This window comes from Propithecus coquereli, unplaced genomic scaffold (genome assembly GCF_000956105.1).
Source record: "Propithecus coquereli isolate 6110/MARCELLA unplaced genomic scaffold, Pcoq_1.0 Scaffold63, whole genome shotgun sequence".
Classification (NCBI taxonomy): Eukaryota; Metazoa; Chordata; class Mammalia; order Primates; family Indriidae; genus Propithecus; species Propithecus coquereli.
Genome location: NW_012152285.1, coordinates 8,418,016 through 8,433,897, shown reverse-complemented (window position 1 = coordinate 8,433,897; position 15,882 = coordinate 8,418,016). Strand labels below are relative to the sequence as shown.

General features: G+C 41.4%; 1 protein-coding gene across 2 annotated transcripts in view; it reads left to right on the top strand.

Moving 5' to 3' along the window:
* MYOF (myoferlin) overlaps positions 1–15,882 on the top strand; it is a 149,570-nt gene that overhangs the window by 63,291 nt on the left and 70,397 nt on the right. The window contains exons 11-19 of one of the 2 annotated variants that reach the window (XM_012659732.1): positions 45–160; positions 1,105–1,231; positions 2,843–2,946; positions 4,862–4,930; positions 5,029–5,072; positions 7,459–7,541; positions 9,645–9,683; positions 11,339–11,463; positions 12,570–12,686. In XM_012659732.1, coding sequence (XP_012515186.1) covers positions 45–160; positions 1,105–1,231; positions 2,843–2,946; positions 4,862–4,930; positions 5,029–5,072; positions 7,459–7,541; positions 9,645–9,683; positions 11,339–11,463; positions 12,570–12,686 — 824 coding nt within the window. The remainder of the gene's footprint in view (positions 1–44; positions 161–1,104; positions 1,232–2,842; positions 2,947–4,861; positions 4,931–5,028; positions 5,073–7,458; positions 7,542–9,644; positions 9,684–11,338; positions 11,464–12,569; positions 12,687–15,882) is intronic. The other variant, XM_012659733.1, reaches the window with a different exon arrangement.

The following is a 15,882-nucleotide window of genomic DNA, read 5'->3' as shown; positions in this document are numbered from 1 at the left end:
TCTCTTTAGAGTGTCCCTGTCCTTCTACTCCCTCTTTATTTTAGGTCACGCTGTCATGAGAAAATGGCTTCTTCTCAATGACCCAGAAGATTCCGGCTCAGGTGCTAAAGGTTACATGAAAGTCAGCATGTTTGTCCTGGGAACTGGAGACGAGCCTCCCGTGAGTCCCTAAACTCTCTCCCTTTTACACAAAAGAAGACCACGAATTAAGCGTGTGGGCACCAGGAACTGTGAAATGGAGCACAGCTTGTAATTCATGGAGTGATAAGGGAATTCTTCATCATGGAATTACCATCGTAGCTCACCTAGACTCCTTCCTGGTGTCCATGCGTGAGCATTTAATTCAGAAAAGATTGGTGTGTTTTTCCAACTTCCTTGCCTCATTTATAAAGACTGATTTTATCTACAGAGCAGGGCTTGCCTGGAGAGTCAGGCATCACTCCCTAAATGGTTAGTGGTTATTCTGGGAAATTGGGCAGCAAACTGGAGAATAGTGAGTGGCCAGCGAGATTTGGAGCATCAGGAACACACACGCACTTTACTATTTGGTGCTCATCAAATTACAAAAAGACACAGAAACCTATGAGCATTGATTTTTGGAGAGCATTTTTTTTTTTTTGAGACAAAGTCTCACTGTGTTGCCCAGGCTAGAGTGCAGTGGCGTCAGCCTAGCTCACAGCAAGCTCAAACTCCTGGGCTCAAGCGATCCCCCTGCCTCAGTCTCCCGAGTAGCTGGGACTACAGACATGCACCACCATGCCCGGCTAATTTTTTCTATATATTTTTAGTTGTCCAATTAATTTCTTTCTATTTTTAGTAGAGACGGGGTCTCGCTCTTGCTCAGGCTGGTTTCGAACTCCTGAGCTCAAATGATCCGCCCACCTCGGCCTCCCAGAGAGCTAGGATTACAGGCGTGAGCCACTGCGCCTGGCCTGGAGAGCAGTTTTGAGGTTGAAGGAAAACTGGTGGCTGAACTCTTAAGCCCAAAACACAGGAAATCCTAATGGAAACAGTTCTGATTGGTTTCATTTTATAAGCATTAATTTGGCTCTTTCCAAGTGCTGCTTTTCTATATGTGTAGTTTTAATCATGTGTCCCCAATAGTCTGACAAACAAGATCGCGATGGCGACTGTGACGACGTGGAGAGTAATTTGTTACTCCCTGCTGGCATCGCCCTCCGGTGGGTGACCTTCTTGCTGAAAATCTACCGAGCTGAAGATATCCCCCAGAGTATGTATGGATTTAATCTTGCCCCAGGATTATTAGTTGTCTACGTGATGAGATGTGTTAAACTCATACTCTGAATAGCGATCCGTGTTCCCTACCATGTGTTTTCTTTCTTTCCTATCGCGTGTTTTTCATGGAATTATCTTCATTCATTCTGGCCCCACCGAAAGCTACCTGAGCATGTTGATGGCGCAGCCAGCTGGTTGCGACCCATGTTCCTGTTGTGCACCTGCTTTGGCCCATTCCGCTCTCTTTCATCTTCCGCCTATGTCCTATATTTTCCCCTTATTCTAGAGAATGCTAAGGAGAAACGAACAGTCAGCACTTCCAATCCCTTTCAGACCAAATTAAAATGTGAACTTTTATTTTCAAATAAATGTGTTTGCTGACTATTAAAAATAGCTGAGCGAAGAGTGGTAAAGTCCCAACAACTAGAAGTCTATTGCTGTTGTATCATGAGATACGTTTAACAAGAGATCGGATACATTTAGGAGAATCGCTTATAGTGATTCCATTTCCAGGCACTAGTCCAGTTCCTCCTCTGTCGCTGTTGCCATCTGTTCTGCCTTGCTGAGCCTGCCTGCTTCCTGCTGGGCTCGGGGACACAGAACCCTTCTCCAAGTCCGCAGGAGGCAGCACCCACTGTACAAACCAGGGATCTCTTCAGGATTTGTTACTTCTCCTGGGAACTCTTTCCCCCACCCCACCCCACTCTCCACTTTTTTTTTTTTTTTTTTGAGACAGTCTCACTCTGTTGCCCGGGCTAGAGTGCAGTAGCGTCATCATAGCTCACTGCAGCCTCAAACTCCTGGACTCAAGCAATCATTCTGCCTCAGCCTCCCGAGTAGCTGGACTACAGGCATGAGCCTCTGCGCCCAGCTACTTTTTCTATTTTTAGTGGAGATGGGGTCTCACTCTTGCTCAGGCTGGTCTCGAACTCCTGAACTCAAGAGAGCCTCCTGCCTCGGCCTCCCAAAGTGCTAGGATTACAGGTGTGAGCCACCGCACCTGGCCTCTTCTCCCTTTTTTAAGACCCTGTAATGTCTCCCCGTACCATCTTTCCCTCAGAAATATCTCAAATGAAGTAAATAAATTAAATCTTATATTATACTTCCTATGCTGAGCTATTTAATTAATTTCTATTCATTTTTGAGTTTGTTGAAATAGATCATAGTTGATTAAATGTGTTATTTAGGATTATGCCAAGTTTTCTTGAATTCTCTGCAAAAGGTAGACTAGATCGATATTATTGCAACCTAAATCACCTTTTCCAAATTGAAACTAGGCCTGAGTTTGAGATTTGCCTCTTACCCTGACTGAATGAACTTTATTCTGATTTTTTTCCCTCAATAAATGATTGAGTCTCGACATAATAATTTATCAATTTATTTTTCAAGGTGCTCCTGTTGATTTAAAACTTTGTGAAGAAAACATTTTCTTTTCCTTTCAACTAAGACAAAAAGAATTTCTGCTGCTAGTTCTTGCCACCCAGGAGAACAATTCTTGTTCCAACTATTTTTACATAAAAGAGAAATTTTTTAATTTTGCTGAATGATTTCTGCTCTTTTAAGAAAATCGAATTCAATTTCTGCTGTGTGATGTATTATTTTCCAGTGGATGATGCCTTCTCACAGACAGTGAAGGAAATATTTGGAGGCAATGCAGATAAGAAAAACCTTGTGGATCCTTTTGTAGAAGTTTCCTTTGCTGGAAAAAAGGTTTGTATGTGATCTAAATGCAGATGCCTCTAGGAATAAATATTTCAAACACTGTGCTTTCCTTGGAGTGAATTCCTGCTTACTGTTTGTTAAAACAGCCCCCTGATGAGCGGGGACCTCTGCAGGAACACAGATTATCTGAGTCTGAACACGCCAGACTTCTCCACAGGTTTATTTTGGAGTGGAAAGTATGCAGAGCTCAAATTAGAAAATTCAATCTTTTGAAAGATTAGAATAGCGAAAGCTACCACTGAATTTTTGGAATTATTTTTCAGGCCCACGCATTATATTAGTCTGAGGCAAGCTCCCTAGCCAGCCGCAAGCATCCCTAGTAAATATCATAGAGTGTAGACCCTCACCACCCAGCTGCTCCCTCCTGCCATCCCGCTCCTCTGAAAAAATCTGGGAGATTCTTGGTGTAGGGACAACTTTAACCTACTGAGATTGTCAAAGATTCGAGAGTGAGATTCCTCAGTAGAAAAGCAACACATCATGGACAGTTATAGGCATGAAGAACTAGCATCTTCTATGTGTTTGAACCACGTTTTTGTGAAAGCAAGATTTGGAAAACCACCCACACACATGACTAGGTATTTTTTTCTAAAAGTGTCAGTGGGGTATGGTAGAAAAACCTTCGGATCTGGGGCAAAATGAGGCCTGATTTCAATTCAGGCTTTACCCCACTCAATAGGTAGGCAAATCCTTTACCCCTCTGACTTTTGATTTCCTGAAAATGGAGATAATAATAATCTCTTAGGATTGTTGAGAGGGTTAATTAATTTGAGAATTAATTATTGTGTGCCTAGTGGGTACCAGATTCTGTCCCACGTGCTGGGATATAGAAATGAGCACATGGAACAGCCACTGCTCTCATAGAGCTCACTTTGGAATAGCAGAGACAGACAAGAAATAAGCAAACAAGTAATTGAATAATTTCAGATGGGGCTAAGTGTTATGCAATGATGGGTGTAGGGGAGGGGTGTTTAGCAAGATTATCAGGTGGGACAACTTTGAGGAATGTCAAATGTCAACTTTGACATTTGAGCAAAGGCCTGGATGCACAGACATCTGGGGAGCAGGGGCTTCCAGGCAGGGAGGCGAGCAATGGAAAGGCGCCGAGGAGGAAACACACTTGCAGCGAAGGAATATCCATGTGGCCGCGGTGGAGCGAGCCCGGGAAAACTAAGAGATGCGGTCAGAGAGAAGTGGTGTTGGGACAGGTAGGGCTTCATCGGCCAGGAGGGACCTGGACTTTATTCTGTGTGTACTTTGAGAGCTCACTGAAGATGTTACACAGAGTAGTGACATAAAAGTCAGGAGGCAAGAGAGGCAGTCGGGATCCAGATAGGAACCGCCTGCAGGTGTCTGGGAGAGAAAGGATTCCAGGATCTGCTTGAAGATGGAAGTGTCAGCGTTTGCTAATGGACAGGGTGAGGCACGTGATGGGGGACAGATGTTACGGCTGACTCTGGTTCCGACCCTGAGCAACTGGGTGAACAGCGATGGAAAGACTGGAACAGGAGTCAACTTGGGGTAGGGGGGCAAGGAAGCTGGTGGGGGAATAAAAAGATCTGTTTGGGTGTGTTAATGATGAGATGCTTATCGAACGGTATATATTAAGTGCTCATAAACCTTAACTCTTGCTTCGTTACATTAACCTAATGTTAGAAATCTAACACTTGAAAACTAATGAAGAAATCATTAAAAACAAGGTTTTAGCTTATAGAAGAAGCAAAGATCAGCATTAAACTCATTTATTTTACCAAATCATTAGCAAGAAAAATAAAGTTTAACCAGGTTACAAAGTATATAACTAATAAGTAAATTGGCAGAGTCATAATCTAGCATGCATATATTGTAAATTTTAGACATTAGAAAGTTGAAAACCTACAGTTTTGCTTTGGTGCTTTTGCAGGTTTGCACAAATATAATTGAGAAAAATGCAAACCCAGAGTGGAATCAGGTCGTCAATCTTCAGATCAAGGTTTGGCTTTCTTTTCTTTTAGAAAAAGTAAAAGTATTTACTTTAATAGTTACTGGATAAATAGAGAAATAACTACTTTTTCTGTTTCATTTTTACAGTTTCCTTCAGTATGTGAAAAAATAAAACTAACAATATATGACTGGTGAGTTAAAAATAGACTTATGTCTAATTCAGCATTAAGGAGTTAAACATTTGGATATTGTCAAACATTATTGTAGATGGTCTAACTTTCCAGTATATTTACTTTCCTTCCAGAGGAAGGGGATAAACTGCTGTTGGGGTTGGGTGTTTTCTAAAAAATTTTTAAAAAACATTTAATAACAGTGTTATTACAGAAAAGCTTTGGATATTTTGGTTCAACTGCTCATAAATAAAAGAAGGGGAAAATGATCTGAAATGCCCCAAGATAAGAAATCAAGTATTTAGATATCATCAGGCTGTCCAAAATAGACTTCAGAAATAGAGTTCTGAAGAATAGATTATTCCCAAGTCCATTTCTTGGGAAGAATCATCAAAATATTCTGAGAACAATTCTTTGCCTATTGCTAGAAAGGAAAATGAATGAAGCTACCTAACTGAAGGCAGAGAAAATTCATTATAATGGTCCACTGGAAGTTTTACTAGACCAGACTCCTAGTACTGATTGGCCATCATGAGACCATTCTTGGAAGGTTCTAGTTGAATGGAACATTAACTGGCAGCCCTTAGCTCTCTGACAATGGAAACATGGCAAATATCATTATCACCACCACCATCATCATCATCATAATTTATCATGTTAGTTACCACCATTTTTTTGAGCACTACCAAGCCTAGCACTGTGCCAAGTATCTTACCTACATTATCCCATTTATTCTTTAGAGTAACCCTATGGAATAGAGACTACTATTAGCTTCATTTTACAGATGAAGAAACTAAGGCTCAGACAGTTAGGTAGCTTCTCACAGTCATTTGGAAAGAGACCCATTTGGGCTCCTGCCCTGTCTGGCCGTCTCCACCATATCTCCTTTGGCCAAATGTATTTAACTTTCTTGTTAGTACCTTATCAGCACTATGGCATCAGGCATGTGGGGAGGAGGGGAGAGGATCTCATTTTGTCCAAGGACCACAATTAATTGAGGTCCATAGTTGAGCCCTGAGGACAAATCGCCCCCTTCCAATGAGGATAAGCTAGTTTTAAGGCATGTGGGACCCTCAGGCCACCTACAGAATGTGCTCCAGTGCACACAGGAACCCTCCGGAGTATGGGTTTGGAACCTACATAGCTCAAGTGACCACTCTGGCCTATGGCTCTGCAGTGGGCTGATTGCTGATTGAGCCATCCCAGAGTTACCTGTAGTCACTACATTTTTTTTTTTCTGACCTGGTCTGCTCTCCCCAAAGCAATAGTGTAGCTTAGGATGCACAGAGAGACCCAGTTTAACTGGGAAATCCTTGGAGCCAGATCTTAGGTTACATATCCTGTAAGATATCTGCACAACTGAGGGAAAGATAAAGATTCTTTAATTGTAGTCTAGACAATATTATCTGGATGGACAGGAAAGATTCAAACCCCATGCATGTGATTTAATACCCATAAATAATAAATTTTTCTTATGCAAATTGTGTTTAATTAGTCACTTTCTATAACCTAATATACTTTGCTGTAATCCTTCCCGAAAATACTGAACCTTTGCTCCCTCTTATGGTGCCCTGGACTTCAGGGTGGGCATGCCACTAGATGGAATGAAGAGAAATGAAGCAGAGAGAATGTTCGTATTTAATAGTATGCGCCCAGTCTGAGACCATGTTATGGTTCAGGCTCACAGGCTGTCTAAGGTACTCGCAGAAGGACACACAAAGTTGTATATACTTGTAGCAGGGAAACGTGTCCCCACAATATAGGTAAGATTTAGGTTCTAAGTAAGCAGCTACACTCTGAGAAACAGCATCTATCACATGGTTGGTGCTCTATAAATATTGGAATTGAATTAGAAGGAAATTTTCTCCCTACAATGGAACCTTAGATATAACTCATTTATAATTGTTAGGCCATCATAATAATTAAAATGAACATGGTCAAATAAGGTCTATATACCTATTTTGTATAACATGATTGATTGCATTATACTCATCATGTAATGTGCCTGTAATTGATTGATTCATTGCATGACAATGGTAATGAGTGTGGCCATAGGCAAATCCCTTGACCTCTCTGTAAAATCGTAATTTCGTAACTGCAGAATGAATTACCTGACTAGATCAGTGTTTCTACAGGGTGGTTGGAGGACCACCTGCATCAGATTCAACTGGTATATATTTGCTATAAAAGCGCACTCTTGGTGCCCACCCCAGGCTTACTGAATCAGAAGTGTGGGCAGGAGATGAGAGTGGGGAGTTTCCAGGTGCTCCTTAAGTACAGTAAAACTTGAGGCCCACTGGACATGATGAGTTCTGAGGTCTGGGGCATTTTCCAGCTCTACCTTTTTTATTATTGAAATGAAGACATGTTTTCATAGGTGGAGGCCTTAACCTGTTCTTTTATACAGGGACCGTCTTACTAAAAATGATGTAGTTGGAACAACGTATCTACACCTCTCTAAAATTGCTGCCTCTGGTGGGGAAGTGGAAGGTAAGTCACTCAGCAGATTTGGAACAAGATAAGGTACAGAATTTCTGGAGAAAGAATGGACTGAGGTAGCCACCTGGCGATAGACTTGGTTTCTTAAAAGCCAAATGTGAACCATTTCTGTGATGTTTTGGTGATGGCCCGTAAACAATTAATAATCGAAACAACTCACAGTTCGAGGATTTTAGCTCTCTTGCTCCCATCCCAAACCTCTTTCCCAGTAGCTGTTTTATTAATTTTTGAGTGTCAATACAGAGTGCCAGCACCTTATTTTTTGGAGTGGCATTGACACAGGTCCACCCAAATGCAATGTAATATTGTCTTCTCAATGGAATCCCTTGGTAGGAACAGCGAGGGCAGATGCCAATGAACCATGTAATCTCCACTCCCTAAAATAATGTGTATTTTGTTTTCATTCTCACAAGCATTGGCAGCCAATACACTCTTCTTTTTGTTGTTTTCCGTACTTGAGAATTGCTTGCCTATACCTGGCACTATGGTTCTGTGCATATGCCAGAAACTGTAGTAGTGAACGAAAGAAAGAAGTTAAAATGATGAGAGAAAAAGCTTAATGTTAACACATTAATACCAGCAATATCTTTTGTTACCAAAACAAAAATTCTTATAATTGCCAATATATCAAATATATTGAGAGATTAAATGCATTTTAAAAAGTGAGAGAATTTGAGATAAAAATTTGTCTTGGGAAACTCAAGGTCCCTCTCATCTTCAACTTGTTTAAGGTGTTTTATGGGTTTTGAGGAAAAAAAAAAACATTTGTTAATCAAAGCAATAGAGAACATGAATAAGAACCTGGGTTATATTAGATATATTATATTAGATATTAGAGAAATGGTGAAGAAGATATAGATTTCCTCTCCCAAGAAGCAAAAAAATGAAGGCAATTAGAAATTCCAGGAAAAACAAAGAGGTGAACAAAGAAGATACAGTACCGCGTGGCATTATTTTAAGCAAATGGTAGAAAGTAGGAAAGAGATTCCATCTGAGCATTCTCTGCTGTGTAGCGGAGGTATGATACTGAAGCTACAATGAAGGAAATGTAATCACAACCCTTCCTTTTCTCTGCAGAGAACAATATTTATATGGTTGCTAGAATGTAAGCATGATTTATTGTTTTTGGATTTTTTAAATTAAACCTATAGCCAAAGCTCAGAACGGAGTGTAAATGTCATTACCCATCACAATGTAAAAGTGAATGTATGGAAAATAGAGATGAGAAGTGGGAGGAAGAAGGAGAGAGGTAAGGGCAGGAAGGCTAGTAGCCTCTTCTTTTTAAGTCAAGAACCCAGGTATAATGACTACAGATGAAATCATAAAGGTAACCAATGGAGGAATTAAAAATCATGCTAAAACTATTATATATGAGAGAAAGGTAAAAATGAAATCCATTTATTATTAGTAAGAAGTTATTAAATAACATCTAAAGATAATTATTCAAGAAATATTGGTATAAGCATTTTACTTAGTGCCATCATGGTAACATCCGGAAGAACTAAAACCAGAAGCTGTTACAAGCAATTTTAGCTGATGTCTCCGCGACCTTCTCTCATTGCAGACCCTGTAGACAGTCTGTTGCGGGGCCACAAAATACCAAGCTGTCATTCTCCCCACCCCTGACCCCACAAAAGAAGTAAACCATGCTTTGAATAAAAGGATGTACAATAAACTACAGGCCTTTGCTTACACAGTGTTAGTCTAAATTTACTTGGATTTTCTGGCCTTGGTCCCAACTAAGTCTGCCTTAAGACAAGTAAATGTTTTATTAAAAACATAAAATACTGGTTAACTTCACCAGGCCTCCTTTGGCCCTGGAAATGATCTCTTCTCAGATGGCTGGCTGCCTGGGGCTGGCGAGATTGCTGTGGTGGTTCTGTCACTTGTCACAAAGTTTTGAGCCATTTTGCATTTAACCTGTGAGAGTTGTATAAATTACAAAAGGGTCAGGTGATTTGGGTCTGAATTTGGGATTTTTCTGGTGTTGCTAAACTACTTACCTAGCACGGGATTTGATTAACTTTTTCAATGCCTGTTTTATAATGATTGTGTTTCTCTTGTTGTTTAACCAATAATATTTTTACTGTGTAGATTTATCATCCTCGGGAGCTGGGGCTGCATCATATACAGGTTTATGCTTTGTAATTTTGCTGTCTGTTAGATCTTCCTATCTACTATTATCTTATTAAAGATATATTAATTGATTGCCTTTCAAACTTTTTTTTGACATTTTTCTGTCTCAAACGTTATTTTGCTGGAGTAATAATTATTGTGTGTGTTGTGTGGTTGTCCTGTCTGGCTGAGCTTAAAACTATGCTAATCAGGCTTTGCTCTATGTCTCTTATTGTTACATAGATACACACCATCATCCTATTTGACTTCGTTGCAAATAATTGTGAGAGATAACATTTTTTGTTATTGTTTATGTTCAGTAGATACAGTTATGGGGCACTAAATCAATTGTTCTGAAATGTATGAAGTGATTACCCCCACTTGCAATGTGAATCTCTAGGTTGGAAGATACTGAACGCTTTCCAGTTTGTGCCTTGAAAGTCTTCACCTCCCAAATATGAAAGAGCATAACGTGTCCTTTGGTTTGCACAGAAATGGCCATTTTTTGCAAGTTTGCTCAATACTCTCACACACTTAACCATCACAACTCTCCCAGGGCAGGTGTTATATTCCCCTAATAGCCGAGGGCTCTGAGGTTGAGAGAGGTTCATCATCTGTCAAATAGGCATGATCACCGCTAATTCACATTTCTCTTTCTCCCTTAATTTTAAGTGTAGAGTTGGAAAGGGCCATAGAGGTTATCTGGTCAGCTTCTCACCCGTAGCAGGAATTATCTTGACAACATCCTAAAGGACAGGCTGAGACCTTTGCCTCAACATTTCTTCTGGTTTTCCCTAATACTATCTGTCCCATTGTTTGTCATCTCTAATTCACAGAAAGTTCTTCCTTACACTGCGTGAACCGAAGTTGGCTTCCTTGCAATTCCCAGCAGTGGTCCTAACTCTGCTTTCAGAGACAAGTCCATCCCTCTTCCACACGGGGTCCATTCAGACCTCTGAAGTCAGCTCTTACATTTCCCCACCCTCACCCACACTCTCCCCTTCTTCCAGCTCTTTCCTTACATTGCCCTCAAGTGCCCTTTATTGGGCAGTAGTCTTGCTAAGACCAGGTAGCAGGAAGTAAGGAGCTTATCAGATGATCACCAGAGATAGAAAATAATAAATGGGGATCTTCTCATCACTTACGAATATCATATGGTCTTACAACTGTAGGCAGGCAGTTCATGGTGACATATAAAATTTTAAAATGTCATGTATTTTTAACGGCATCTGCCAGATTTATACTAAATGTTTGAGATTAAATGACATTTTTTAAGAACAAAGTTAATCTGATACATCATTTAAATGCCTTTCCAAAACAATATAACCTTTTATCCCAATTGCCAATGACATGTCTAATACGATGCCAATTATAAACTTGCAAAAAATGTGAAGATCAACTTGAGAGTCTTTATATTCTTTCATTCTAATAGCATTATCTCTTAGTAAGAATAAGTTTACCTGAGCTACCCGCAAAATGTTTTTTATTTAACATTTTATAGCAATAAGAAAAGAGAAATATGGCAAGTCCCATAGTGCTTATAATGTGCACTAATACAACTAATGCACAAAATGGAGGAAAATAGTCTCACCTACCTAACTAATAACTAATATTTATTTCAAGAGATTAAATGTTAAAAGCCTAAAATCTAATGATGGTGTTTTCTCCCTCAGTAAATACAGGAGAAACAGAGGTGGGGTTTGTTCCAACATTTGGACCTTGTTATCTGAACCTTTATGGAAGCCCCAGAGAGTACACGGGATTCCCAGACCCCTATGATGAGCTGAATAGTGGAAAGGTTAGTTTCTCAATTAAAGTTGTTATTAAGGAGCGCTGGTTAATGTGATTCCTTCATTATAATGATTATAATTAAGTATCATATTTAGGGGGCATCCCTTCCCCACCACATGGACCCATCACGAGACTGATCAAGAGCTGAAGGAGAGAAGTCTTGTGTACTCCTCAAGTCTTGGAATGCAAGAATAGGAGAGGGTCCTGGAGATCATCTCAATGCAATGGCCTTGCCTCCCACAACTTCTACCTTTATGGCAGACATCAAAAATCGATGCTGGCTCTCTTTCCTAATAAGCCACTGTGCTGCCCTAGAATTCTTTAAAACACCATGTTCCAGGAATGTATCAATTGGCACTCATGTGCCCACTGAAACCCTTTGTCATTCCTGATCTGATCTAGCCCCTTCATTTCATAGAGGAGGACATGGAGGCTGAGAGATGGGAGATGCTCTTTCTACCACAACAGAAGCCAAATGTCTCTTAGTTATCTCCCAAGGTTCAAGGAAGGGACTAAGCTAGAGAGAGGAGGGGAAAGGTGGAAGACCAGCTGTGGAGGTGGTGCCTGCCCTTCCTCTCTGGAAGTGTCTACTGCCAACAGTGCTGGATCTGGGGGAAGGAGTATCCGCTCTTTCTCTTCATGCTCAATCACATCTTGTCCGTCTTCCTCCTCTACTTCCTGGCCACTCTGAGACTGGCCCCGATTGCCAGCATAGCAGCCTCCCTATTCTGAGGAGAGGAGAAAAGGAGCTGAGTTAACACAGACAGATGCAGGGCTGCTCTGCTGGAGCCAAGTGAGGGAGACTTAGAGCCCTATCCACCCTACCCCCAAATCTCTGGGAACCCCTTCCAGACCAAAAGCATGATTTCAAGGCCTCTGACCTTGGTCATGGCTAAGATCCCTTTCAGCCCTAGCACCCCGTGGCATTCTTTGGGATTCTCCCTAAAGTTGGTTGCTCTCCTTTCAAATACCAAAGATCTGAATCCAGCTGGGAGAGTTGCTGACTAATTCATTTTGAAAGTTAGGGCCATGGGAAGGAGGAATTTTTTGTAGCTGAGTTCTTTTTGCTATTGTTCATGCCTAGAGGAATAATCTTGTGTTGTTGCCTTTCAGGGAGAAGGAGTTGCCTACAGAGGCAGGATCTTGGTTGAATTAACCACTTTTCTTGAGAAGACACCACCAGATAAAAAGCTTGAGCCCATTTCAAATGATGACCTGCTGGTTGTTGAGGTATGTAAACAATGCATGGTACAGAAAAGGGGACATCCAAGGACTGAAGAGTCAGCTGGGATGAAGTTGGAGGGAGACCTGAGTCATAGCAAGTGCCCTTGACAATCTCTGGACGTGTCTACAACAGCCCTGTCAGGGTGGTGAGACTTGCTTCATCCTTTGAGATGTTGATACCCTACTGAAAACTGGCAAGAGCACTGATACCCCCAAGCTGAATGGCCCATTTGCTCACTGGGGTTGGGGGGTTATAGGGAGGTGGCCACAAGAGCCACCACTCAATGCCATAGGTGCCACCACTCATCATTTCTGTTTTCAAGATGGCTGGTGTGTCTCAGGCTCCCCAGCATGTGAGGGCATGCTTCCTCAAAGCCTGCGTTACAATGGCTCTGAGCCCCCATTCCTCGTTGAAGACAGGAAGTCTTCCCAGTTCAACCCCCTCCCCCACACCAGCTATTTCTGAGAGTCCCAGATCCATGCTCACGTGTTCCACAAATCCGAATTGTTGCCAGAGCAGCCAGCTCCCTGGTGCCTCTCTGCCCAGGGACACTCCTTGCTGGGTTGTAAGTCACCCCAACCCCCAAAGCATCCCACAGCTGCTGCTGCCTCCCTGTCACCCCCCACTCCAAGTATGGGAAAGGCTCTGCTCTGATTTTCCCACATTACAACAGAAACCAAACGGCAACTTTAAAAAAGCTTTTACTTTCAGTTCCGGGACAAGAATAGGAAAACATGGTGAAATAGTGACAACATGGCTGCTAAATCGGTGATTCCCTGGCAGACAGCCTCCCTGTCTCCTTCCAGCCTGCCTCCTTGTGGCAGACTCAGCTCTCTGTTCTCCCCAAACTCCAGTCATGCCCTGAATACATCTTCATCTCAGTCCAGGCCCAACTGCCACAAGTTCTCAAGAGAGCAAGAGCTTTCTCCTTCCTTCCAGTTGTCTAATGTCAGCCTGAGAGAAGATCTGCCCCTTTTCAGGATGATTGACAGGGAGAATATCCACTCCCTTTAGAGGAAATGCTCCCTTCTCTACCCCTCCCCACCCCCTAGCAATGTGGCCTTGCTCATCACTTCTCCAGAAGACAGTTATATTAGGTTAGCAGCCAAAGCAGTGTATTCTGGATTCTTTAGTCTTTGTGCGTTTGGAATATCAGTAGTCAATTCTTGAGCTGCGTCGATTTCAATCCTGTTTCTTTCTTTAAGAGGAAAGGATCATGCTTTGTATTCTTCCTGAGATTGTCTCTCTCTCTATGCCTCAGAGCAAACCACAGGCCATCAGTCTAACTTCATACAGGGAAAAGAACAATTCTCTCCCCACATTAGCAAAGATTATAACATAACCCTGGCTAAAACATACATTTGAAAGTTTATCAAATGGAACAGTTAAATTCAGGTTTTTTAAGTTGTGAAAGAAGGCAGGTGCAGCAGTGCACACCTGTAGTCCCAGCTACTCAGGAGGCTGAGGCGGGAGGATTACTTAAGCCCAGGAATTTGAGATCAGTCCAAGCAACATAGTGAGACCCCCTCATCTCTAAAAAATAAAAATTAAATAAATAAAAATAAATAAATTGTGAAAGAACCCTGGTAGGTATTTGCTTTACATCATGGTTAAGGATCCATTGCAAAAATTTTCCTAAAACAAAGGAATGATCTACCTTGAATGTGACCTCACAGCTCTGCTTCTAGAATCAGAAATTGCTTACAGCTTTTACATGACAGTTTTTCCAGTTTTTATACATTAATGTATCAAATTTTAAAATCTTAGGGCAGATTTTTTTGCTGAGTCTACCTCTTGTGAAAGTCGATATTAAAGGCCAGGTTATTATAATAACTCATTGGGGTGCAATTCTTTGAAAAATTATAGAGTCCTTCTCCATCACCCTACTCCCCTTCTCTCCCACCCTCACTGATATACAGACACGTAAATAATATTATTATGCCATGAATGCCATAAAATCAACAGTGCCATAATTGGATTTAACGTTAGTAGTTTTGACTGCTCTTGAGTTATCCCAAAGTTTCTTGATGTGTAGTAAGGAATTGATTTTGCTGAGGTGAGAATTTGAATCAAATGTACTGAGAGGCAGGTTTGTGAATGGTAGTGCGTGCACCTAGCCAGCCATCGGGGTGACAGTGAGGCTTTGTGGTTCACTATTCCTGACACTGTTGCAGCAACTCTCAATTAGGGTCTAAAGGAGTCCCCCGAATTTTTCAGTTACTTTGTTACATATAGTTCCTGGGGGAAATGATAGAATATTATGAAGTTCTTGAATTTTGAGGTTTGCTATGATCTCAGGAACATATTCCTTGCAGATTGCTATGGTCTAAATATTTGTGTCTGCCCAAAATTCATATGTTGAGACCTAACTCCCAAGGTGATGGTATTAAGAGGTGGGTTTTTGAGGAGGTGATTAGCTCATAAAGTCTCTGTCCTCATGGATGGGATTAGTGCACTTATAAAAGAGGCCCCAGAGAGCTGCTTTGCTTCTTCCATGTGAGGATGTAGCCAGAACATGCCATCTATGAAACAGAAGACGGCCCTCATTAGATGCTGAATCTGCTAGCACCTGGATCTTGGGCTTCCCAGTTTGCAGAACTGTGAGAGAGAAATATTTGTTGTTTATAAGTCATCCAGTTTATGGTATTTTTGTTATAGCAGCCCAAATGGACTAAAACACAAGTGATGAGTCTACCATAATATAGTAGCAAAAAGGATTAGGGACAGTTGAAGACCTAGAGTGTTGGACTCATCCTGACATTTCCAACCTTAATCCTGCAGAATAAGCCATAAATCAAGCAGAATCTCTATAATCAGATTCCAAGGGTTTATGCTGTGAGATCACAGAATGTAAACCCATTTTATTTTGTGTTTTACTTGTTAAAGAGACACAAAGCCAGAAGTCGTTATGGTACTGAAAGTTCAGCACTCGTCCCCGAGGCCACATCAGAACAAGGACAAGTGGTTTGAGGAGAAGGAAAGGGAGGTTTATTAATTTGCCAGCAAATGAGGACAGTGGCAGACTCGTATCTTAAGTACCGTTTTCCTAACTATAAACAGAAACACAGAGCTTTTAAAGGGGGGGTTTCAGTTTCAGGGTATTGCTGCTTAATGGTTCTGATCGACTCCATCTCTGGTGAAGACAATCTCCTGACCTCTGCCCAGACAGTTCCACTGAGCCATTTCCTGTGATAGGAAAAA